At 45.7% G+C, this 26,424-nt stretch overlaps 1 protein-coding gene across 2 annotated transcripts in view; it reads left to right on the top strand.

The window, feature by feature from the left end:
* The first annotated feature begins 11,710 nt into the window (after positions 1–11,710).
* LOC119179755 (uncharacterized) overlaps positions 11,711–26,424 on the top strand; it is a 77,308-nt gene continuing 62,594 nt past the window's right edge. The window contains exon 1 of one of the 2 annotated variants that reach the window (XM_037430882.2): positions 11,711–11,958. In XM_037430882.2, coding sequence (XP_037286779.2) covers positions 11,836–11,958 — 123 coding nt within the window. In that variant the 5' untranslated portion in view covers positions 11,711–11,835. The remainder of the gene's footprint in view (positions 11,959–26,424) is intronic. The other variant, XM_075868301.1, reaches the window with a different exon arrangement.

Here is a 26,424-nt window from a genome sequence, read left to right as displayed (position 1 = left end):
ACAGAGTTTTTGTTTCCCAGGCATAAGTACGCCTCAGTAAAGAGTTCTTCTCGACCAAGTGGACAGTCGAATTAGTCAACCTCACGATCATGGAGTACTATGAACTGCACCGCAGGCTCATAGTACAGCCATGAACATATGCCACACAATTTGCCTGAATACACTATTTATGTTCAGCTTGCTTTAAACATTTACACATTTTTTGCGTGGCCGAAATTCGCATCAGGTGAAGAATATCGGCTGAACTAAATGTGCCTCAATATTAGGTGGCGTGCTACGACACCCTACTTTACTCGTTAGAGATAGTTGAGGTAGCACCAGTGACAAACGTTGGAGGATGCTTGAGCTTCGTCTCAGTAGTTGACTGCTGTAGCTTACGAGGCCCCGTTTCAATCGTCTTCTGCATCGGTAGCCTGGTTTCTCTTTTCGGTGTGCAACACAATCGTGTCGCAAATTATGCAGTTTCCGTGTGGGTAAGGTTGTGAAGGATAGGGAAAATAGGGTTGGAGACATCTCTGAAATAGTACACAAGGATAGTCGAATGGTGAAGTTGTGGTAAGGAGGGATGAATTCGAGGAGAGGAGAGGGTGGCACATTGCCCAATTTAGAGATTTCTCTTTCTGACATGAATGCCAAATCAGTTCGAACTGGGAGCATGAGCTTTCCCGGAAATGCGAGCATCACAATTTTTCAGTTCACCCGCCACTGCGTATGTTTGGAAATGCCATTTCAGACTGTTTCTTTCACACCATTTGCTGAAAGCGTATGAAACATTGTCACAAGATCACTCGGTTCGCTATGCTGTTTCCTTTACGCAGAATATTTCGGCAAATCCGCTTTCGAATGGCGATAACAATTCATGGCTGTTTACGAGCCCCATCAGTATACTTCGGTCAGCCTTCTAAAAAACTCCTGCTGGTATACATAGCGGGTCCCTGTTTCCACAAAATATGCGCTTACATCATCGTGCCTTGACTCGCCACCGTTTAATTTCAGAGACTATTTTCTTTTATTGTCATGGTGTTCAAACAAGGTCCGATCACTGCGTACAGAGCAAAAACTATACTTTTCTTATTACCTTCAAATCTTGTACTTCTAAAAAGAGCAAAACAAGAGAATATCAGGCATGCAGTGTGCGAAATGTTGATGCGTGCTCTTGAGCGATGGCAGTGGGCACCCGTAAAAGGAGCCATATTGATAGTTTGTTTATAACGCTTACCATGCAACAGCGAATCAGGCTGATGAGATACGCTGACACTTCTTACAGTTTGACAACTGTGGTTCCTTAACGGGCATTTACATTGTAATTTAGCCCCGCAGCAGTGGTTTAGTGGCTAAGGTACTCGGCTGCTGACCCATAGGTCGTGGGAACGAATCCCGGGTGATGTGGCTGCATTCCCGATGGAGGCGTAGATGTTGTAGGCTGTTACGAAGGCGTGATGACACGGTCCCGAAGGCGCCACAGCTCCGAAACTCGCCACCAAGATCACCAGCCGTTTGGTAGCGTGTGTATCTCAGCTTGCGACTACTTCTACGCAGAGCTTATACACGAGCAGACAAGTCGACGGTGAGTCAATGCGAGGTTTCTGTAGAGGCATTATATATAGAAATAGAGGCGTTATATATTCGGCACTGGGGCCGACAGCTCAGGGACTCGAACAGCCGAAATGTCTTCTCTCGCACGCATACATTGGCTTTTCTCTGACGCATAGGTCAACTGCTGGCGACGCGCCAATTGTCTTTTTTATAGGCACCGGGTGGATCTTATGCGTCACGAACGTCCAACCAGAAGTGCCGCTGGCCGCAATATCAGAATCCTCCAATGTGGACCCACCGCTGGGCTGCGTCATGATCATCAAATCCGAAGGCGCTGTGCGGGGTGGCACCCAAGGACGAGAAATGTTGCCACGCATTGCGTAAGACTTGCCAGACAGGAAGGCGCCGATTGCTACATCGGGCTCGTGTGCTGAGAGAGCTCGCTGTGTGTTGCGTAAGACAGACGGGCGCCGCCGCTTGATGTCGTTGAGTTGATCGTGTCAGGTGGGCTCGATCGCTAGCCTTGACACAGATTGCCTTTACAGAGGCATTGACGTTCGGTGTGGACTACCAGGCGTAACAGCACCCCCACCACAGGACAATGCGCCGCAAAGACGAGAGACATGTCGGGCGCACTCGTTCACACAGGTCACTCCAGACTTGTCTCCAGGGCTATGGGGAGAATGTAGCTCTAGGCTCAATTCCGTGAACACATACCGTTCTTGAGGACACATCCCAGCTCCACTGGCTTGTCGCCACAACTTGTCGGCCAGCTTCGCTGGTCTCTTCTGATGATTGTTGATCTCAGCACTTTTCGATGATTCTGCAACTTGTCAAGAACGGTTCGACAACAAACAACACACGACACAAGCAAGTGCCATTGGTTACCCAACAGAACACCAGACAAAGTATAGTACAACATATACCTAGCTACGTGTCTATCGGAATTTCGTTCTCTCTGCATCAAGAGGCACATGTGAGACACAGTACTTTTAAAATGAGAACTCAAACTTTTACTTTTACAACAACGTAATTAAATAGAATGCAACTTAAAGTTGGCCCTTCGAGATAACTCCGGACGAGAGCGCTCAGCTAAGGCCGTGATAAGGACAAAATTTTGCCTTGACTCGCCTGCGAAAGACTGAATGGTGGAGAAGGTACTAGCTAAAACGCATGGCTCAATGTGTCTGCATTAGTGTTTAGCTTTCCCTTTTTATTGCAAACGTCAAAGTTGTGCTGTTAGAGTATCATGCTCATCCGCAGTAACCGGCCACTTTTAGGCAACATGTTATTCAACCAAATCAGAGGACAGTGGTCCGTTTCAAGCACAAACCGCGAACTGGAGACATAACAGGCAAGCTTTTGAACGGCCCACACGAGGCAAGCGCATTCCTTTTCAGAGGTACTGTACGCCTCTTCTCTGTAGCTGAGTTTTCAACTTATATAGAAAACGTACCTTTCGTTACCTGCACTGTCTTCCTGGCACAATATAGCTCCCATGCCACGATCACTGGCGTAGCAATAAAGGACAAATCTCTAAAAGAAATCGGGTGCCATGAGAACGGGCGTTTCACTTAGGGCCTGTTTCAGCTTGCAAAACGCATTCTTCTTTTCTGGGTCTAATACTACTTTAACCGGCTCGGACTTTCGAAGTGCATCAGTTAGAGGGCTGGCAATGCTAGTGTAGTTTTGCACGTAAAACTAATAGTATCCAGGTAGGTCCAAGAATGCCATTATCTCAGATTTTGTGGTTGGTTGTGGATAGTTCACGACGGCGGCTACCTTAATTTCTAAAGATCTACGCCGGCCCCGACCCACAACGTGTCGCAGGTAAGACACTTCATCGCACCCTAGGTGACATTTAGTAGGTTTCATGGTGAGATCAGCTTCTTTCAACCTGTTAGGCACGACCCGTAAATGCTCGACATGTTCTTCCCAGTTGTTTGAGAAGATGGTGACATCGTCAAGATACGGCATTCCGAACTCAGAGAGGCGATTAAGAACGTGGTCCATCAAGCCTGAAAAACAAAAGGTCGCTTTTTTCAATCCAAAGCTAAACTTAAGTGGACAATACCTTCTGTATGGAGAAACAAATGTGGCATAGCGGCTACCATGCTCCGTAAGGAAGACTTGCCAATACCCTCGCAGGAGATCTAACGTGGATTTATAGCTAGACTGTGACACAGTTAGCTCGTAGTTGGATCTCAGTTCCAGACGAGTAGTGCATCTACCCGATGCGACGGCTCAGACATGCCGGATCATGCCGGTTCTTTCTTCGTGCACTTCATTGTGTGCCACGATGTGGCCGGTGCTTTTACTTTGAAAAAAAGTGGAGGGCTCAACGCAGGCGAGTCGCCTGAATAAACTTGCATAGAATAACAGAACAAGACCTTGTTTCTGTTCTGTTCTGTTTTGTTGTGACACAGTTTCTCCCCTTTCCTCAAGATTTGGTATCGGGTAAGTTTGGTCTCAAGTTATGGCGTAAAGACGCCGATAATCTATACATATTCTCGAATATATTCTCGGCACTTGAACCAATATTAGAGGGGTTGTATAGTCACTCTCGCCCGGTACTATGACTCAAAACTGCAGCATTTTATCAATCGCCTCTTTCGTGATCTGCTTTTGCACAGGGGAACATCGATACAGCTTGCTATGGATTGGCTTCTCACAAGTTAGCTCAATATCGTCTTCAATCACCGTTGTATTTCTGGGACGGTCCGAAAACAAGTCTTCAAACTCGGAAATAACCCTTCTCAAGTCCTCCTTCTGGACTTTACTTAACCAAGGCTCCAGGTTCAACTGCTCTAGGAATACATCGGATCTCCTTTCAATTACATCGCTACTAGTTAAAAGTTCTCCTCTTTCTTCCTCTCAAGCATTCAAAAGCATATTTACGACCACTTGACGGTGAACGTAGAGTTTCAATAAGTTATTGTGGTAAATGTTGTTCGGCCACCTTCCGAATTTGGCTTCATAATTGGTATCAGAATGCTTCAATATTTTTTGACACGCCCTTCCCAGTGAATCTCAAGCTTGTTCCTTTTTGAGGGCCGCAGCACCATTACCTGACTATGCACTTCAAAGGTGCGTTTATTCACCGATTTGTTGTAGTACTCTTTCGAGAACACTTGTGCAGCCTTCATGTGACTTTCCACGAAATCTTTCGTTTTTCCAAGCCTCTGTAAGAGGTCTCGAACATACGCAACTACATTAGGGTCTTCATCGAATTCCTCCCTGGACTTGCGTAGCATTCGCAATGGTATTCTCAAACTCCTGGCGTACCTAGCTCTGCAGGGCTAAAACGAGTACTCTCATGAGCAGTAGATCTCAAAGCGAACATAGCGGGAGGAATACATGCTTACCAGTTGCATTTGTGCGCGTAACAAAGAGCTCTCAGTATCCGTTTCAGAACGGAATGCATGCGCTCTATTGGATTAGATTGTGGGTGATGGACGAAGCTGTGCCCTACTTGTATCGCGCATTTTCGCCAAAAGGTAGAGGTAAGGCAGTTGGTGAAGACCCTACTATTGTCGCTTTGGATTTGAGAAGGAAATCCGACACGTGCGGATATAGATAGCAGTGCATCAACAACATGAGGGGAATTGAGCTCCTGAAGGGGTATCACTTCTGGAAGTTTTTTGGCTACACAGAGGGCCATCAGGATGTACCGCCAACCTTGCCTTGACTCTGGCAATGACCCGATTATATCCATTACTAGGCGCCAAAAAGGTTCTGTGATAAATTGCACAAGCCTCATAGGTGCCAAAGGATCGAAAGGTGGGCTAGTTGGATATGCATGGTATAACGGTCCATTCAAGCACACGAATAAACAGAAAGAAATAGAGGACAAGTGCTTCATTCGGGCAGTTGAACGGAAAGTGATACTATTCATGGGTGCCTCCAACTTATCCGTGGATTTCTCCGCTTTCTCACAAGTGTCACATGAGCGTACAAAGTCTTCGATATCCTTAGAGAACTTCGGCTAATAAAACTCAAGCAAAACTCTAGGCTTGGTCTTTTTTATGCCGAGATGCCCTACCCACGCGTTTTCATGCGCCAGTTCCAATAGTTGGTCACGATATTTCTGTGGCACCAAGACCTGCTCACACTTGCGACCTCTCGCAATTGTGTAGCTCCGATACGGAAGCCCGGCCTTGTCAAAAAAGGAAACATTCTTTTTATTCTTTCCTACGTTTACGCTCTCGCGAGAGTTCCGGTTTAGCGAGCGTTGGGCCACAGTGCCATGAGAACAGTTGACTAGTATATACCAGGAACTCGAGGTGGTTAGTGGTGGGAAGTTGACACGAAGTGCAAGCCGTAAGAAAGTGTGCATGTGCCACCTCTCGTTTAGTCCTTGCTATGTCCACTGGATGGCGGTGCTTCTATATACGGAAGATACGATGAAAAGATGCGAGATGGTGGTACTTGGAATGTTGACTTGATGAACGAATGGACACACAGACTGATGCATGGACAGACGCAGGGATAGCTGCACGGACGAATGAACGCATGGACGGGCGCAGGGGTGGAGGGATTGACGAACGCAGGAACGGACGCACGGATGGACGTGCAGACGCACGAACAAATGCACGCACGGACGGGCGGATGTATGCATGGAAGGTCACACAGACGGACGCATGGGTGGACGGAAGCAAGAACAAATGAACGACGGATGTTTCGCCCCACTCTGCATCATTCCCCCCGTGGATATGCTGCCATTTTTTGCGTACTGGAACCTTTGCCGCAAAGCCTCAGGTGGTAACTTATAACGCCTCAAGAGGCCGTGATGTCAGAATCCTCCAATGAGGTCCCACCACTGGGCTGCGTCAGGATAGTCGAATCCTGAGCCGCTTCGTGGAGTTGCACCCAAGGACGAGTGATGTTGCCACGCATTGCGTAAGACTCGCTAGACTGGAAGGCGCCGATTGCTTCACCGGGCTCGTGGGCTGAGGGAGTTCGCTGTGCATTGCGTAAGACAGACCGACGCTGCCACTTGATAACATCGTTGAGTTGATTGCATCAGGCGGGCTCAATCGTTGGCCCAGACACAGATTGCCTTTGCAGAGGCATTGACGTTCGGTGGGCTGGGTGTAGACTCCCAGGCGTAGCATCGTCATAGCTCTCGAACGCTTCCCTTGACAAGCACGTTATCACGTCGGACACTACACGGAGAAGAACAGCTAACAGCTTCTATGCGTTTTTGAACTTGACGAGATACTTCGCCATGCTCATGCCGACTACGAACGGTGGCAGATGGCCCCGAAGTCTATGACCGTTGACCTGAACCACGGCAGAATCTATGCTAGGCGCCTGCGAACACTATAGGTTTGTAAATTCTGTTCGCCTCATCTCGAGGCCTTCCTGTCTCCCGGCCTCGTTACGCTTGCGACGGTCGCGCTTTTCAGCTTCTTCACGTTCGCGAACTTCAACTTCTCGCCTTTTAGCCTCCTCGCGGCGTGCTATGATATCCGCCCAGGCCTCATCGGCTTCCTCAACCGACACTCCTTCATCCTTCATGATTTCAAGGATCGCTTGCTATCGTTTCGCGTGTCCCAGAGTAATGTCACGTTCCTAACAAATGTCGATGAGTTCCTTCACTTTGAGGTTCTCCACCGTTCACACTAGCCTCTGGCTGTTTGCCTCTGTTAAGAGCCTACTTGGCCCTGCCGCGGTGGTCTAGTAGCTAAGGTACTCGGCTGGTACTCGCAGGTATCAGGATCGACTCGCCGATGTAGCGGCTGCATTTCCTATGGAGGCGAAAAGATTGTAGGCCCGTGTGCTCAGACTTGGGTGCACGTTAAAGAACCCCAGGTAGTCCAAATTTCTGGAGCAGAGAACCACGGCGTCTCTTATAATCATACAGTGGTTTTGGGACGTTAAATTCTACATATAAATCAATTTTCAAGAATCTACTTGCCCAACACATTACAAGTCTACTAGCAAGACGCGCAAGCAATATTAAACACTGCCGTGTTTATACCCTTCGCAGTAATTTTGTTTTCAAAATGCTCCAACTTGGCTTGAAACAATCAGAGCTCACTCTCTAATGCTTCACACAGACTTTCACTAAACTACTATAACCTGTGCTAGAGTAGTCTGGTGAACTGAGGGGAAAACATCAGGCACTCATCGCATCGATTTCGCTGACGCCGGGCAATCCCGCAGCTGCCATCCACTGTTCCGAAGGCGCGGCGCCAACACGGTTCTGAAGGCGCCACTGCTCCGAAACTCGCCGCCAAGGTCACCAGCCATTTGGTAGTGTGTGTTTCTCAGCTCGCGAATGCTTCTGCGCACAGCTGATAGATGAGTGGACAAGACGACGGTGAGTTATTGCGAGGTTTATGTACAGCATAGAAATAGACGCTTTACAATTTCGGTACAAGGGCCGACAGCTTAGGGACTCGAACAGCCGAGATGTCTTCTGTCGCACCCATATGTCGGCTACTCTCTGAAGCATAGGTCAACTGTTCGCGACGCGCCAGTTAGCTTTTTTATAGTTACAGGATAGATTTTTTGCATCACCAAAGCCTAGCTAGAAGCGCCGCTGGCCGTGATGTCAGAATCGTCCAATGGAGACCGCCGCTGGGCTGCGTCATGATGATCAAATCTGGAGCCGTTGCGCGAGGTGGCACCAAAGGACGATATGTTGCCACGCATTAAGTAAGACTCGCCAGACCGGAAGGCCCCGATTGCTTCATCGGGCTCGTGGGCTGAAGGAGCTCGCTGTGCATTGCGTAAGACAGACCGGCACCACCGCTTGATAACGTCGCAGAGTTGATAAGGTCAGGTGGGCTGGTTTGCTGGCCTTGACCCAGATTGCCTTAGCTGCGGCACTGACGTTCAGTGTGGACTCCCAGGCGTAGGAAGGCCCTTCTGCTCAGATTTAAGTGCCTGTTGAAGGACCCTTGGTGGTCGAAATTTCCGGAGCCCTCCACTACGGCATCTTTCATAATCATATGGTGGTTTTCGTTAAACCCCACAAATCAATCATTGCAAATTCCATGGGCCTCTAGCAGTCAGGATTCATCAAAATGCGACCAACGTGACTGGTATCCTAGAAGCGCCTTTGGGGTTCGTAGCTGAGCACCAGAACCAACAACACATTATCGCGGCTGGAAAATGAAACGGTATCACTACATCCAAGGCAGTGCAAGAATTTGTTCCTTGCGAAGTAGCCAACCAATTATTGTGAAGGCTGCATTTTTTGGCATTGAGCAAAGCTTTAGAATGTAGGTCGATGTAATTTTTAAGTGTAGGCCACTGTCTGCAGATCGTGGGCTTACCAGGAACTTCCATTACACTTTTATTTTATTTGTGACATATGGTTTGATGTAACTTCAGAACTCGTTCTAGAGCACAGGCAACAGCAATATAGAAACGAGGTCTGCTCTATGATGCGATACATTGAATATACACTGTATTATTCCCTAGCGCATTCCTCCGAGGTCCACTGACGCTTTATTACAGCTTGCTGAATCTCAGTAATCAAAATGCAATGTGTAATAGACTGCTAATAAAGCAGAGTCAACAGCTGCTCCCCTGGTAACGTTAAATACACATGACATCTGTATTATTGCAGCAAATATGTAGACTTATTTGCTTTGTGATAAAATTACATAGCCAGCCAGCCCCTCAACAACACGTGACGCTGCAATGACAAGACACCTGCATTTGGTCGCTTTCTAAAACAGCGTTCAAACCTCTCTTGACTGTGTGGTTGGATAGCGTTTGCCCCGCTAATGGTTTGGGATAGATTCCTGCTTCGATCCTAAGTCTCATTTGTTATATTCACCTGATTAACGCTTCCAATGCCAATTTTTCCTGACGCTCTCGCATATGAATTCCCAGTGTTTGCGCTTGCTGTTCCTGGTTGATTAAGTTTTCTATTCCCTGTGGCACATACCAGCATCCTCTTACCCCCATACACCGTTCTCAGTGGAGATCACACAGACGTAGATAGATAGATAGATAGATAGATAGATAGATAGATAGATAGATAGATAGATAGATAGATAGATAGATAGATAGATAGATAGATAGATAGATAGATAGATAGATAGATAGATAGACAGACAGACAGACAGACAGACAGACAGACAGACAGACAGACAGACAGACAGACAGACAGACAGACAGACAGACAGACAGACAGACAGGCACTCAATATGCCTTAGAGATCTTCCCACTGAAAATGTTGATAGCCCTGAGTGTTAAACCTAACTTCTTGTTCGCTTTTCAGGCCTCCATTTCCAGCTTCCTGCACACTTCTCTGATAGCATGCAGGGTTGCTAAATGTAGGGTAATTTACGGAATTTTTTGGATGCGTAGGGTAGTAGGGCATTTTCGTAGGGTAATTTCAAAACTTCGCTCGTTATTAATCAGCGCAAGATGTGGAATCTCCACGTAACATATACAAACGGTAAATTTTCTTACAGATCCCAATAGACACTGTCGTAATTCTAGTTTCACCGTCGTAAAAAACGAAAGGTAATACATCAAGCAAACTTGTGCAAGGTTCGTTTTTTTTGTTTGGATGACTGTCTTTTCTTCTGTGTCGTCTCCCACCTGTTGGTTGCATCAGGGGGCTTTTACAATTACGACGATGATATCGGCTTCAGTTACTAAGGTAAAATCTTTTTATATATTGTAATACACAAAAAGTGTTGATTGTTGTGTACTTGAGTGTTGCAAACAATCATCATGATACAACGACGCCACCTCATGACATAATTGTGGCTTGACATATCGCCAGAATTAATAAGGTCATCTTGAAGGCATTGCGACCTTACTGTGACATCACAATGTGATGTTAGAAGAGGGCGTCATGAGATGTCATCATCGTATGGCCATGTATACATAGCCAGATAACGGAGGCACCCATTTCGACTAATTGATTCAAAGTGTGCGTTATCTGAACGTTATCATTGTTACAGGCTGGTATTTCTAGGTGCAGGGTAAAGCGTAGTGTAATGAAAGAAGTTGTGAAAAGTCAAGTAGAGTATTTTTCACCTTGGCGTAAAACACTCTTCGAAAAAGGTTGGCTACACTGTTACAAAGCAGAGATCAACCGTACGGAGGCTGCGACAAATCTTGTAAACAGCGCATACATTTGCCGATATTCAAAAAGCTTTACAGCAAAACACCTCACGTCATATTACATTCATTCCTTGGAATATTGCTGTAGGACCACTTGACCAATGTTCTGAATTCTGAGAACTGCGTTAAGACACTTGACTTGTTCGCTATAGAGCTAACTATTTCCTACAATATGCTTCCTGGCAACCGCGTTCTAACATTTGGCACATTTGATAACGGTTAGTGGCATTCTGTCATCGAGTAGCTCTTAGGCGATTCCTTTTCTCAATGCTTACTTGCAAAAGTGCACTTCTGCAGAAATGTTAAGCTTTTAGCCATCCCGCTGTACGCTGACCTCTAAGAAAATAGGCTTACAGCCTATGCTAAAACGACTAGCACAATTTTTCTCTAACGACAGGTTTGGCGAAATCGGTCACCCTTTCAGTAATAACAACCTTGATTTTTACCTAAGCTGAAACTCTCCGCAGTTTATTTACCCTGTACAAATTACTGTGCTGTTTTTAGGTTCAAACAAACATTTGCGATGAAGCAGCTTTGCGATAATTACGAAGCCACAGTAAAAAGCCGCCTTTGTCGCTTGTTGTAGCCTTATTCTTGGTTTTTTTTCGTCGTTGCTCACAGGACTGTACCAAGTCACGCGTCATATTTATCAAACTTGTCAAATGATTCTCTTACATTCATAAAATGAGTGAAACGTAGTAGAGAATATTCCAATATTTTGCTACAGGCCAATCTTTCATAGGAGATGTATCTTTGCTGAAAACTATAAAAAGAGCCAAAACAGGTGTTTAATTTTGAACAGCCACGTGTAAAAGCAAATCGCCAACTTCTATTACAAAAAGCAAATAATTTACCTTTGTTATTATTCATGAGAAGCATCAATCAGGACATCAGCTAAATCCTCTCTTTCATCTGACAACTGCACTGTTTTCTCATTTGGCCGTTTGCTTTGACAAGAGGTTTAAATTGTTTCGAAATGTTGCGTTACTGGGCAGTCTAATTTAGGCCAACAAATCCAAGTCAGTGCGCTTGTTACACGTGCCATAAAAGAGTGCAGCACGCGTTATTTGGAGGCAATAACAAACTTTAATAGCCCCATCTTGTGGAAAACTTTCAGAACCTTTGGTCCTTTGTAGACGATAAGTGTTTATTGCATAAATTTACGCCCGATATAGAAACCTTGCTTCGGTACAGCTCATTATGCATATGCACGCGTTCACTCTCGCACTTTCGGTAGTTTGGATTGCGAAAACCGGGCTGGCTAAACTTGGAGCTCCTGGTGGACCACAAAAGCTAACTTACCAAGAACCTGACGCCTTCCAGGTACTGTACTCGTAAGTTGAAATCGTGAAAGTTTGATCTTAGCACAAGTACCCTGATGATGGATGCCAGGAAGAAAGTTAATGTGCCTTTAGAACACAGACATCAGGGCTTTTTTTATGATTGACTTTCTCATTTGCTCAGTAGCACATGTTCGAACTAGGACTAGCTGGCGTGGTATTTCAGCCAGGAAGTATTGCGCAAAAGCACAACACAGCACGCCGGTGTTCGCGTCTCTCTCTATGATGTGCTCTGTTTTTTGCGCATTAATTCCTTTCTTATTTCTTCGGTTTATTGATTCACATTTTCTGGTTTACATTGCCTACGGGCAAATCATTTCATGGCCAGAAACGCCCACGGTTACATTGCTATGACGTCACAGTTAACAAAGACCAAAAACACGCTTTGTTTTTGCCCAGGAGAACATTTAGGCATAAACACTATATGTAGGGTTCTACTTGCCTCCCAAAAAACACACTTTGATTATGATGAAAATATGATGAAGTGGGCTGCCAAATTTCCGACCATCTGGTATACTTCAACGCGCACTAGCATTCAACAGAATGCGGGCTTCTGGCACTTCACTTCAATCGAAATGAAACCACTATGGCCATAATCGCGCCTAAGACATTCGCGTCAGCAGCAAAGGCACCAAAAACCACTGCTTCACCTCAGCGGACAACATTAAAAATTTGACCAGGTTGCTTTTCAACTTAAATAATTTTCAACTGTAAGCTTGTAGATCACCAGTAGCGCTTGTTGAATGTTGATGATCGTGCTTTAGCCCAGGAACGCTTCGCCCCGTCAGAGTAAAGTTCCCGTGATTTGGATTGATGGATATGTGGTGTTTAATCACCCCCAACCACAATAAGATTGTGAGAGATGCTTTAGAAGAGAGCTCCGGGAATTTAGATCACCTGGTGTTATTTAACTTGCACCCAAGTCTGAGCACACGGGCCTACAGTGTTTTCGCCTCCATCTATAAAGCATCCACCGCACCCAGGAATCGGCCCTGCGACCAGCGGGTCAGCATCCGAGTTCCTAAGCCACTAAACCACCGCAGCGAAGCTTCCTGATATTTAAGCAGTGCTAGTTACAAAACCACACGGTACTGACATCGGGGATGTACCAACGCCATCATACATAATGGCTTCTGTGCATGTAAAACCATGGCCTCCTAAATGGCGGGTGCTACACGCCACGTGCTTGCCATCTCGGAAGCTATAGCGGAACGAAGGACTTTCCTGAAAACTAGGATGCACTCAGGTGCTGCGATCGTTCACCAACCGTGGAAAGCGTAGACCATGGGTAGCACATTATATTCGCCTAGTCTTCGTGCTTGCGGGCTACAAACGTCTTAGCCGCTTCGTTTATTGCAGTGTTTTGGCTTTTTTTTGAAGGACAGAACACACCATTTTCCACTTCCTGACCTCAATTGATTTGTCGAGCCCAGAAGATTAAGGTGATGAAGTGCAACGGCAGAACACTTGCTCATTGTCGTTTTGTCATAAAGCAGCTGCAAGCCACCCGAAGACAAACGGGCCAAAATTGAGATAATTACGCAAATTCATTTATTACACACTACTGCATGCTACTTCAGGTGTCGTACATTGCTGCTCTCATAAACACTAGCGCCAGACTTCTTTTTATGTATTTATAAGAAATTCTATGTTTGGAACATTTTTGTGAGCACCACTGCCCCAAAGGTGGAGAAAATTTGGTGTGTAACCACGTACTGCAATCCTCATTCAGCTGCATAGCATTTTTTTAGGCAACAAATGCACCGTCAGTTACCAAGGAGCTCTCCTCCCTGCGCAGAGTAGTGCAAATTAGAACTTATGTATTCGCGGGTGGTGACCCTTCATTACTGGTGGGCAAGGGCATTGCTGAAAAAATTGGAAGATCCCTCTTACAGTGGGAATCGATGATATCCGAAGCACGAATGAGAAAATTTGATATTTCATGGCAAATGAGCACAACGTTACGAGGTGGAGGTAAATGATGCCGTACATGACTTCCGTGTCATGATTATCATAATTGAATGGTTCCTTTGCCTTCGTCATCTATACACGTCACGCCAAACCAAACTTAGTATATGTAGAGCAGTCGAAACGGCCACGGGCACGCAATGAGCGTGGTATGTTGTGATGTTTTTACACGACGCGCGTGTAAGGATTATCACGTTTGCACTGGTCATATACTTCGTCGTCCATTGAAGTCAGGTACTACGAAGTTCGTTTTACGTAGAGCTAGCGAATGGGGCACGAGCGCATCCTCACGAGACCAATATACTGCTTTGTAGCGTTGATGCGCGCGCACGCTGGGCACAGCGACGCTACGTTAGCAAAACGCGAGCACTCTATAGTCTTATTCCAGCCACGACCGGTGCGACCGGCGTCCGTCGCCGTGGCCCGATGGCAGCCGGCGTGAAATCCGACATGCTGCATTTCGTGCCCATGCGTTACTCAGAAAACACTGCGTCTCTTTTTCGTGACATAGGGACGCCGGACGCTCTGAAACGCGCACGCGTCAAAGCAATTCAGCGCGGCACGCGCCTGCGAGTATATGGCAGGACCTGCGATTGGCGTGCAAACGCCGGTGAGCACGCACACTGCACCACGTCAAAACATATTCGCACCTTGACTGTGGCATGTAGTCATGTTTTCACATGACACACACCTCTGATGATAATCATGTTTGCATCAGTCACATACCTTCGTTATTCATTGGCGTCGCGTAATACCGAGTTTGGTACATGTGAAGCTAGCGAATCAGCCGCGAGGGCATCATGAGTATGGCATGTAAACATGTTTTTATATTACACACATCTCATGATTATCACTTATGCACCTCCGTCATTCATTCACGTCCTGTAACACCACATTTGGAATATGTGAAGCTAGCAAAACGACTGCGAGGGTACCGAGAGCGCGGCGCTTAGTCATGAATCATAACTTACATGACATGCATGTCATCATTTCTACGTTAGGGTCTGTCACTTATGTTCGCCATGCTGTCATGCCATGCCAACTTTGCAACATGTCATGTGAGCGAAACCACCGCAGGAGCAGCAAGACGTTGAAATAAAAATCACGACAACAATGACAAATCATGATAGTCACGTTATGATACATATGATACAGTGATACATATCATGATAGTCATGTTATGAGTAGTCAATTATGCTCGTCATACAGTCATGTTATTCCATATCAAATTTTGTATTGATATCATTACCGAAACGGCCAGGAGAGCTGAAAGTCGTAGGCGTCTAGATAGATAGATAGATAGATAGATAGATAGATAGATAGATAGATAGATAGATAGATAGATAGATAGATAGATAGATAGATAGATAGACAGATAGACAGATAGATAGATAGATAGATAGATAGATAGGTAGATAGATAGATAGATAGATAGATAGATAGATAGATAGATAGATAGATAGATAGATAGATAGATAGATAGATAGATAGATAGATAGAGGCAGACACACAGACAGACAGGCAGGCAGACAGACAGACAGACAGACACTCAATGTGCCTTAGAATGCTTCCCGCTAAAAATGTTCATGGCCCTGAGTATTAAACCTAACTTCTTGTTCGCTTTTCAGGCCTCCATTACCAGATTCCTGCACACTTCCTCGGTAGCAAGCAGGGTTGCTAAATGTAGGGTAATTTTCGGAATTTTTCGGATGCGTGGGGTAGTAGGGCATTCTCGTAGGGTAATTTCAACACTTCGCTCATTATTTGTCAGCGCAAGATGTGGAATCTCCGCGTACCATATACAAACGGTAAATTTTCTCACAGATCGCAATAGACACTGTCCTAATTCTAGTTTCACCATCGTAAAAAACGAAAGGTAATACATAAAGCAAACTTGTACAAGGCTCGTTTTTTTTGTTTGGATGACTGTCTTTTGCTTCTTTGTCGTCTCCCACCTGTTGGTTGCATCAAGGGACTTCTAGAAGTACGTCAATGGTATCGGCTTCAGTTACTAAGGTAAAATCTTTTTATATCGTGTAATTCACAAAGAGTGTTGATTGGTGTGTACTTGAGTGTTGCAAACAATCATGATATAATAACGCCACCTCATGATATATTTGTGGCTTGAAATATCGTCAGAATTATTGAGGTCATCCTGAAGGCATTGGGACCTTACTGTGACATCACAATGTGATGTTAGAAAAGGGCGTCATGAGATGTCATCATCGTATGGTCATATATACGTGGCCAGACCACGGAGGCAGCCCTTTCGCCTAAAAGATTCATAGTGTACGCTATCTGAACGCTATCATTGTTACAGGCTGGTATTTCTAGGTGCAGGGTAAAGCGTAGTGTTATGAAAGAAGTTGTGAAAAGTCAAGTGGGGTAATTTTCACCTTGGCGTAAAACACTTTTCAAAAAAGGTTGGCTACACTATTATAAAGCAGACATCAACCGTACGGAGGCTGCAACAAATATTCTAAACAGCGCACGCATTTGACAAAATTCAAAAAGCTTTACAGCAAAACACCTCACGTGCTATTACATTCATTCCTTGGAATATTGCTGTAGGACCACTTGACCAATGTTCTGAATTCTGAGAACTGTGTTAAGATACTTGACTTGTTCGCTATAGAGCTAACGATTTTCTACAATATGCTTCCTGGCAACCGCGTTCTAACATATGGCACATTTGATAACGGTTAGTGGCATTCTGTCATCGAGTAGCTCTTAGGCGATTCCTTTTCTCAATGCTCACTTGCAAAAGTGCACTTCTGCAGAAATGTTAAGCTTTTAGCCATCCCGCTGTACGCTGACCTCTAAGAAAATAGGTTACAGCCTATGCTAAAACGACTAGCACAATTTTTCTCTAACGACAGGTTTGGCGAAATCGGTCACCCTTTCAGTAATAACAACCTTGATTTTAACCTAAGCTGAAACTCTCCGTAGTTTATTTACCCTGTACAAATTACTGTGCTGTTTTTAGGTTCAAACAAACATTTGCGATGAAGCAGCTTTGCGATAATTACGAAGCCACAGTAAAAAGCCGCCTTTGTCGCTTGTTGTAGCCTTTTTCTTGGTTTTTTTTCGTCGTTGCTCACAGGACTGTACCAAGTCACGCGTCATATTTATCAAACTTGTCAAATGATTCTCTTACATTCATAAAATGAGTGAAACGTAGTAGAGAATATTCCAATATTTTGCTACAGGCCAATTTTTCATAGGAGATGTATCTTTGGGGAAAACTATAAAAAGAGCCAAAACAGGTGTTTCATTCTTGAACAGCCACGTGTAAAAGCAAATCGCCAACTTCTATTACAAAAAGCAAATAATTTACCTTTGTTATTATTCATGAGAAGCATCAATCAGGACATCAGCTAAATCCTCTCTTTCATCTGACAACTGCACTGTTTTTTCATTTGGCCGTTTGCTTTGACAAGAAGTTTAAATTGTTTCGAAATGTTGCGTTACTGGGCAGTCTAATTTAGGCCAACAAATCCAAGTCAGTGCGCTTGTTACACGTGGCATAAAAGAGTGCAGCACGCGTTATTTGGAGGCAATAACAAACTTTAATAGCCCCATCTTGTGGAAAACTTTCAGAACCGTTGGTCCTTTGTAGACGATAAGTGTTTGTTGCATAAATGTACGCCCGATCTAGAAACCTTGCTTCGGTACAGCTCATTATGCATATTCACGCGTTCACTCTCGCACTTTCGGTAGTTTGGATTGCGAAAACCGGGCTGGCTAAACTTGGAGCGCCTGGTGGACCACAAAAGCTACTTTACCAAGAACCTGACGCCTTCCAGGTACTGTACTCGTAAGTTGAAATCGTGAAAGTTTGATCTTAGCACAAGTACCCTGATAATGGATGCCAGGAAGAAAGTTAATGTGCCTTTAGAACACAGACATCAGGGATTTTTTACGATTGACTCTCTCATTCGTTCAATAGCACATGTTTGAACTAAGACTAGCTGGCGTGATATTTCAGCCAGGAAGTATTGCGCAAAAGCGCAACACCGCACGCCGGTGTTCGCGTCTCGCTCTGTGATGTGCTCTGTTTTTTGCGCATAAATTCCTTTCTCATTTCTTCAGTTTATTGATTCACATTTTCTGATTCACATTGCCAAACGGGGCAAATTATTTCATGGCCAGAAACGCCAACGGGTATATTGCTAGGACGTCACAGTTAACAAAGACTAAAAACACGCTTTGTTTTTTCCCAGGAGAACATTTAGGCATAAACACTATATGTAGGGTTCTACGTGCCTCCCAAAAACACACTTTGATTATGATGAAAATATGGTGAAGTGGGCTTCCAAATTTTCGACCATCTGGTATACCTCAACGTGCACTAGCATTCAACAGAATACGGTCTTCTGGCACTTCACTTCCATCGAAATGGAATCACCATGGCCAGAATCGAGCCTGTGACGTTCGCGTCAGCAGCAAAGGCACCAAAACCACTGCTTCACCTCAGCGGACATCAAAAAGTTGACCAGGTTGCTTTTCAACTCAAATTATTCCTCAACTGAAAGCTTGTTGAACACGAGTAGCATTTGTTGAATGTTGATGATCGTTCTCTAGCACAGGAACGATTCGCCCCGTCATAGTAACGTTCCCGTGATATGTATTGATGGATATATGGTGTTTAATCATCCCCAACCACCATAAGATTATGAGAGTTGCTGTGGAAGAGAGCTCCGCGGGAATTCAGACCACCTGGGGTTATTTAACGTCCACCCAAGTCTGAGCACACGGGCCTACAGCGTTTTCACCTCCATTGATAATGCATCCACCGCACCCAGGAATCGGCCCTGCGACCAGCGGGTCAGCACCCGAGCTCCTAAGCCACTAAACCACCGCAGCGTAGCTTCCTGATAATTAAGCAGTGCTAGTTACAAAATCACACGGTACTGACATCGGGATGTACCAACGCCAGCATACGTAACGGCTTCTGTGCATGTAGAACCATGGCCTCCGAAATGGCGGGTGCTACACGCCACGTGCTTGCCATCTCGGAGGCTATAGCAGAACGAAGGACTTTCCTAAAAAGTAGAATGCATTCAGGTGCTGCGATCGTTCACCAACCGTGGAAAGGGTAGACCATGGGTAGTACATTATATTCGCCTAGTCTTCGTGCTTGCGGGCTTCAAACGTCTTTGCGGCTTAGTTTATTGCAGTGTTTTGGCTTTTTTTTTCGAAGGACAGAACACACCATTTTCCAACTTCTTGACCTCATTTGGTTTGTCGAGCCTAGAAGATTAAGGTGATAAAGTACAACGCCGGAACACCTGCTGATTGTCGTTTCCTCATAAAGCAGCTGCAAACCACCCGAAGACAAACGATCTGAAATTGAGATAATTACGCAAATTCATGTATTACACACTACTCCATGCTATTTTAAGTGTCATACATTGCTACTCTCATAAACACTAGCGCCAGACTTCTCTCTATGTACTTATAGGAAATTCTTTGTTCGGAACATTTTCGTGAGCACCACTGTCCCAAAGGTGGAGAAAATTCGGTGTGTAACCACATACTGCAATCCTCATTCAGCTGCATAGCATTTTTGTAGGCAACAAATGCACCGTCAGTTCCCAAGGAGCTCTCCTCCCTGCGCAGAGTAGTGCAAGTTAGAGCTTATGCTTTCGCAGGTGGTGACCCTTGATTACTGGTGGGCAAGGGCCGTGCCAAAAAAAATTAGAAGATCCCATTTACAGTTGGAATCGATGATATGCGAAGCACGAATGAGAAAATTTGATATTTCTTGGCGAATGAGCACAACGTTACGAGGTGGAGGTAAATTTTGTCGTACATGACTTCCGTGTCATGATTATCATGATTGGATGTGTCGTTTACCTTCGTCATCTATACACGTCAGGTCAAACCAAATTTAGTATATGTTGAGCTATCGAAACGGCCACGGGCACGCAATGAGCGTGGTTTATTGTGATGTTTTTACATGATACGCGTGTGAGGATTATCACGTTTGCACCAGTCATATAATTCGTCGTCCATTGAAGTCACGTACTACGAAGTTCGGTATATGTGAAGCTAGCAAAACGGGCACGAGCGCATCATGACGAGCCCAATATACTCATTTGTAGCGTTGTTGCGCGCGCACGCTGGACACAGCGATGCTACGTTAGCAAAACGCGAGCACTTTATTGTCTTACGCCAGCCACGACCGGTGCGACCAGCGTCCGCCGGCGTGGCCCGACGGCAGCCGGCGTGAAATCCGACATGCTGCACTTCGTGCCCATGCGTTACCCAGAAAACACTGCGTCTCCTTTTCGTGACATAGGGACGCCGGACTCTCTGAAACGCGCACGCGTAAAAGCAATTCAGCGCGGCACGCGCCTGCGAGTATATGGCAGGAGCTGCGATTGGCGTGCAAGCGCCGGTGAGCACGCACACTGCACCACGTCAAAACATATTCGCGCCTTTGCTGTGGCATGTAGTCATGTTTTCACATGACACACCACTGATGATAATCATGTTTGCATCAGTCACATACTTTCGTCATTCATTGACGTCGCGTAATGCCGAGTTTGGTACATGTGAAGCTAGCGAAGCAGCCGCGAGGGCATTATGGCATGTAAACATGTTTTTACATGACACACATCTCATGATTATCATGTATGCACCAGTCACATACCTCCGTCATTCATTCATGTCCCGTAACACCACATTTGATATATGTGAAGCTAGCGAAACGACTACGAGGGTACCAAGAGCGTGGCGCTTAGTCATGAATCATAACTTACATGACATGCATGTCATCATTTCTACGTTATGGTCTGTCACTTATGTTCGCCATGCAGTCATGCCATGCTATGCCGATTTTGCAGCATGCCGTGTGAGCGAAACCACCGCAAGAGCAGCAAGACGTTGAAAAATAAATCACAACAATAATGACGTATATATGATAGTCACGTTATGATACATATGATACAGTGATACATATCATGATAGTCATGTTAGGACTAGTCAATTATGCTCGTCACACAGTGATGTTATTCGATATCAAATTTTGTATTGATATCATTACCGAAACGGCCAGGAGAGCTGAAAGTCGTAGGCGTCTAGATAGATAGATAGATAGATAGATAGATAGATAGATAGATAGATAGATAGATAGATAGATAGATAGATAGATAGATAGATAGATAGATAGATAGATAGATAGATAGATAGATAGATAGATAGATAGATAGATAGATAGATAGATAGATAGATAGATAGATAGATAGATAGATAGATAGATAGATAGATAGATAGATAGATAGATAGATAGATAGATAGATAGATAGATAGATAGATACGCTCAAAGTCACCGAAGCTCACTAATAAATGCTGCGCGTTTAAACATTGGCAGATCCCAGGTACAGTGGTACTCGATTACATGCGAAGCATGAATGAGAAATCTTGATATGTCACTTTAAAATCTGCACAACCTTAGGAGGTGGAGATAAATGATGCCATACATGACTTCCGTGTCATGATTATCATGTTTGGATGTGTCGTTTACCTTCGTCATCTATTTACGTCACGTGATACCAAATTTACTATATGTGGAGCTAGCGAAATAGCCGCGAGCACGCCATGAATGTGCTGTGCTGTCATGTTCTTACATGACACGTGTATCAACATTATTATGTTTGCACCAATCATCTATTTCATCATTCATAACGTCACGCGACACCAAACTTGGTATATGTGGAGCTAGCAAAACTGCCGCGAGTGCATCATGAAAGACCCAAGATTGTGCAATGTAGTGTTGGTGCGCGCGCACGCTGGGTACACCGACGCTACGTTAGCGAAACGCACGGCAGGCACGACAACGTCCGTCGGCGCGGTCCGACGGCAACTGGCGCGAAATACGAAATGCTGCATTTCGCGCCGATGACATAGAGTAACATTACTTTATGCTGATGAGTTACCCAGACAACACTGCGCCTTCCTCTTTTCGTGATGGACGAGACGCTGCTGGGCAATGCAACGCTGCGGACGTCGGCTTAGCCTTATATGAATGTCTTCTGCAGTTTTATCAAGTCAAATACCTGGCAATCGACCACCACCAGATAGAGCGGGTCTATCCAAACACTTTGACACTAAAAACATAGGTGAGAGACTATTTTTGAAGCTTTTTCGATGTGAAAAACCACCCGAGCTACAATGGTGCCCAGGTAAGCCTACACCGACAAGGCCGACGCCGGCCTCGGGAAGGGTGATTAACGGTGCCGAGTTGTAAGCCAATGGATTGGACGCACCTCCGAAACGTACGTAGATTATGCACAATTGGGGGAAACTCCAAGCAATGATTTCGGAGAGGACGATAGCGATCCAACGAGACGAGACGCTGATGGCGACGTGGAGGGCTGGATCGAAGTCACGTATAAAAGGAAGGGCCGTGTGAGCTCTGGCAAACAGACAACACAGAAAGGCACCCGCTCAAGAAGCCTGACGCGCAGAGGTGGGAAGAGCATCGCGAGCAAGATTTTACAAGCAAGCAAGATGCCAACGCTACCTGCAGATGACATCAAGATAATCGTCAGACCAAGAGACGCGCAGAGCTAGCCTTGACGAAGCAATACGGCAAGAAGCAGGGCTGAGCAACGACGAAATCTTCACGATCTGCCCCAACCCTACACAAAATATCTTGGTGATCAGCACACCGAATCAGAAAACGGCGACGAAAATTTTCAAAATCAAGGATTTAAAAATCAACGGGAAGAAGTACGAGACCAACGCGTACGTCTGGTCACCGGAACACATGGCCAAGGGGATAATCCGCAACATTCCCCTAAAATACACACACGATAAGCTCATGCATGCACTGGTGAACGCGAGGAACTCTTCATTGGCGTACGCCAAGAGACTGGGGAGCACTACCAGCGTGATACTACCGTACGAAGGCAACAGGGTCCCCCTGTGGGCTTACTTCAACAGCATCATGATGAAAGTTTCCCTCTACCAGAAGCAAGTGGACTTTTGTAACGAGTGCGGAAGCCTCGGGCACTGGCCCGATGTGTGCTCAAGACCTACAGACAAGTTGTGCCCAGCGTGTGGGGCCAAAAATTCTACCAGAGACCATGAATGCACTCCCAAGTGCAAGCTCTGCGGGGACGCACATCCCACTGCAGACTGGACTTGCAGGGCTACATTTAAGACGCTTTACTTCGTAGAGCAACGAAGGTGGGCTGCGAGGAGAAACGAGGAAGAACTCCAGCGGGAAGCCGACTCACCAGACCAGGACACCTGGGGAAGCAGCAACACACAACCACCCCGTCAACCCACATCAAGGTCCAGATCCAGATCCAAGTCTAGGCTGGGAGCCTGGGGACTACGTCGCTTGGGGTCAAGGTCCAGAAACAGACCCAGGACCATGAGCGGGCGGAGATCCACCTCGTGGGGAAGGACGCCCTAAGCGACAACGAAGCAGCAAGGAGAACAGAAGACGCCAGACAAGGTGGGCTGGTCAGACGTAGTGGCCAATCACGATTCGGCAAGCTCCAGCAATAATAGTAACGCTGGGGATAATTACAGAGACATAGAGAAGCGCGTAAAGGAATACAGAACGGAAAACAGGCTACTCAGACAGGAGCTATAAAAAGCAAAAAAGCAAAACAGTGAATTAGCTAAAAAATTGATGAACTACAGCAAACACTTTATGAAATACTCATTAAAATGCAGATACAGACGTCGCCTACGTCGACCGCCATCGTGGCCTTCTCCACGCCAGTGACCAAAACCACAGGGGAGAGAGAGAATGAGGAGGCAGAAATGGTAGCAGTGGAAACAGAGCAACCAGGCACCAAGCGAAAAATCCCGCTGACGAAGACGAAAGAGCAAAATCACTCAGAAAAAGAGATCAAGAGGCCCCGTTCTAGCACGAAAAAAAAACAGACGTCCTCGAGGACATGATAAAAAAATGGAGAAAATGTTCGAGACGCTGGTCGTGCGACTTAGCGACAGTGAGGTGGAGAGCAAGGCGCCGGCCCTAAAATACGACAAGCGGCTCGAAGAGATAGAGAAAAAAAATTCTTAGACATGGCGGGCACCAAAATGACAAAATTCGTCATCTGGCAGTGGAACTGCCGTGGATTTTCTAATAAAAAAGCATCGATGGCGCCACTAATCAAAATCACCACAAAAAGAAAAAAACCTGAGATCATCATTTTGCAGAAGACATTCGACCACGCCAAAATTGCCGGGGGGGTGCCACACACAACGCACAAAAGGAAAGGGGAGAGACATAGTCGTGACCACATTTGTGAAGAAGGGGCTAATTCCTATCTCACACAATACGAAGCAAGTCACGGATATCAACCAGATTCTTATAGAAGTCGTGCCACGCAGCAAGAAGGAGAGCAGCACTTTTGTCCTAAGCGTATACAGCAGCCCGTCTAAAAAGGGCCTAAAGCATAATTTCTAAGAACTAATTAACGAAATGATGAAAATCCCAGGTGACAATCGACTTGTTATTGGAGGAGATTTTAACGCTCCACACACGCAGTGAGGATATGGGCACTCGTTGAAGAAAGGAAAAAACCTTGCTGACCTCATTGAAAAGGCCGAACTAACCATTCTGAATGAGCAAGCCTCGCACACCAAAATCAGTGTAGGTCCTCACAGGGACACCACGCCAGACCTAACCCTCTGCAAGAACGCCAGGCGAATCACTTGGGAATACACCTTTGAAGACCTGGGAAGTGATCACAGGATGCTCAGCATCGCCCTTGGCAATCCTTCTACCAGGAATTCCGAATGGATGATCAGGCGTGTATATTGGGACAATTTCCGCAAAAGCAGAAACGAGAAAGAACAGAGACCCATCGAAAACAGAAAAATGGAGAAAGGAACTTCTACGAGACGTAGGAAAAGCCACAACCGAAATGTAGTGGGATGACTGGTTGGCTCGACGAGAAGAAGAAGATGAGTGTTGCGGAACCCTGTCAATGCGGATGAACAGCAGGCTTGCACACCTTGTCGAAGCCAAAAATCTATCCAGAAACGGCTGCATAGGCAAAAACACAATCGAAATTTATGAAGAAAACTCGCCGAGCTAAACAAGCACATCAAAACACACTGTACCTGGCTATGCCATCAGGAATGGGACGAATTGTGCGATGCCATGGACGGCAACCTAAACACAGGCAAGACATGAAAAATCCTCAAGCACCTGCTGGACACGTCGGCCACCAAAACAGCGGTGAAAGCGGAAATGACCAAGTTAAGACACAAGTATAAAGGGAACATTTATCAGTTGGGTGATGAAATTGTCAAGCTCTACCTCGGCAGACCCCCGGCAGTCGAACACCAGGAATACTCCGGTTCTCCAAACGAAGATCTTGACACAGACTTTTCACAGCAAGAAATCAGGGCAGTCCTGCACACCATCATTAGCAAGTCAGCTCCAGGTCCCGACAAAGCATCCAACAAGATGCTCCGGAAACTGGACGACCAGGGAACGAGCCGTTTGATAGACTTCGTCAACGAGTGCAGGAGAAACGGGAAGATACCCGACGAATGGAAGAAATTCAACTTGATCCTCATTCCTAAGCCGGGTAAACCCCAAGAAATCCAGAACATGCGGCCCATCTCCCTGACTTCTTGCGTCGGTAAAGTAATAGAGCATGCTTGCTTGAACAATGTTAACGGCTACCTTGAGTCTAACAACGTATACCGCAGACACATGATCAACTTCAGAAGAGGGCTCTCCACACAAGATGCCATGATACAACTAAAGGAGCAAGTCATAGACCCCATTGGACGAGGCATGAGGGCAATAATCGGGCTAAATGTAAGGAAGGCCTTCGACATGGTCTTGCACGCAGCCATTCTAAAATGAATTGCGCAACTCGGCCTAGGCGAGCACACGTACAAGTAAATCAGAAATTTTCTTACGGAAAGAACTGCCACGGTTAGACTGAGCGAGGAGGAGAGCATCCAAGTGGACATGGACAGTGCTGACACACCGCAAGGTTCCGTCGTGTCCCCGATGCTGTTTAACCTCATCTTGATGGGATTATCAGAAAAATTAGAGTGAATCAAAGGCCTCAATCACACAACTTATGCAGACAACATTACGATTTGGACTACTCAAGACACCAGTGAAGACGAGATGGACAATATACTTCAAGAGGCGGTGGATGCAGTTGAGAGTCATGTGGATGGCATCGGATTAGAATGCTCACTGGCAAAATCAGAAATGCTACTATACCACCCCAAAAGACTAGGCAAACATTACAGAAACGTAGCAGAATTACACAAAAGAATCAGGATAACCACTAGAAATGGCACATCGATACCTTTGGTTCAGAATATCAGAGTCTTGGGTCTATAGATCGAAGCTAGGGGAACCATTAGGGAAACTGTAACGCACCTGGAAAAGAAAGTCATGGCGGCCGTTAGGTTAATACAAAGAGTATCCAATAAACAAAGGGGCAATAAAGAAAGAAACGTCGTACGACTCGTC

This window comes from Rhipicephalus microplus, chromosome 7, assembly GCF_043290135.1.
Source record: "Rhipicephalus microplus isolate Deutch F79 chromosome 7, USDA_Rmic, whole genome shotgun sequence".
Taxonomy (NCBI): Eukaryota; Metazoa; Arthropoda; class Arachnida; order Ixodida; family Ixodidae; genus Rhipicephalus; species Rhipicephalus microplus.
The sequence above is the reverse complement of the archived record's forward strand: the minus strand, read 5'-3'. Positions and strand labels throughout refer to the sequence as shown.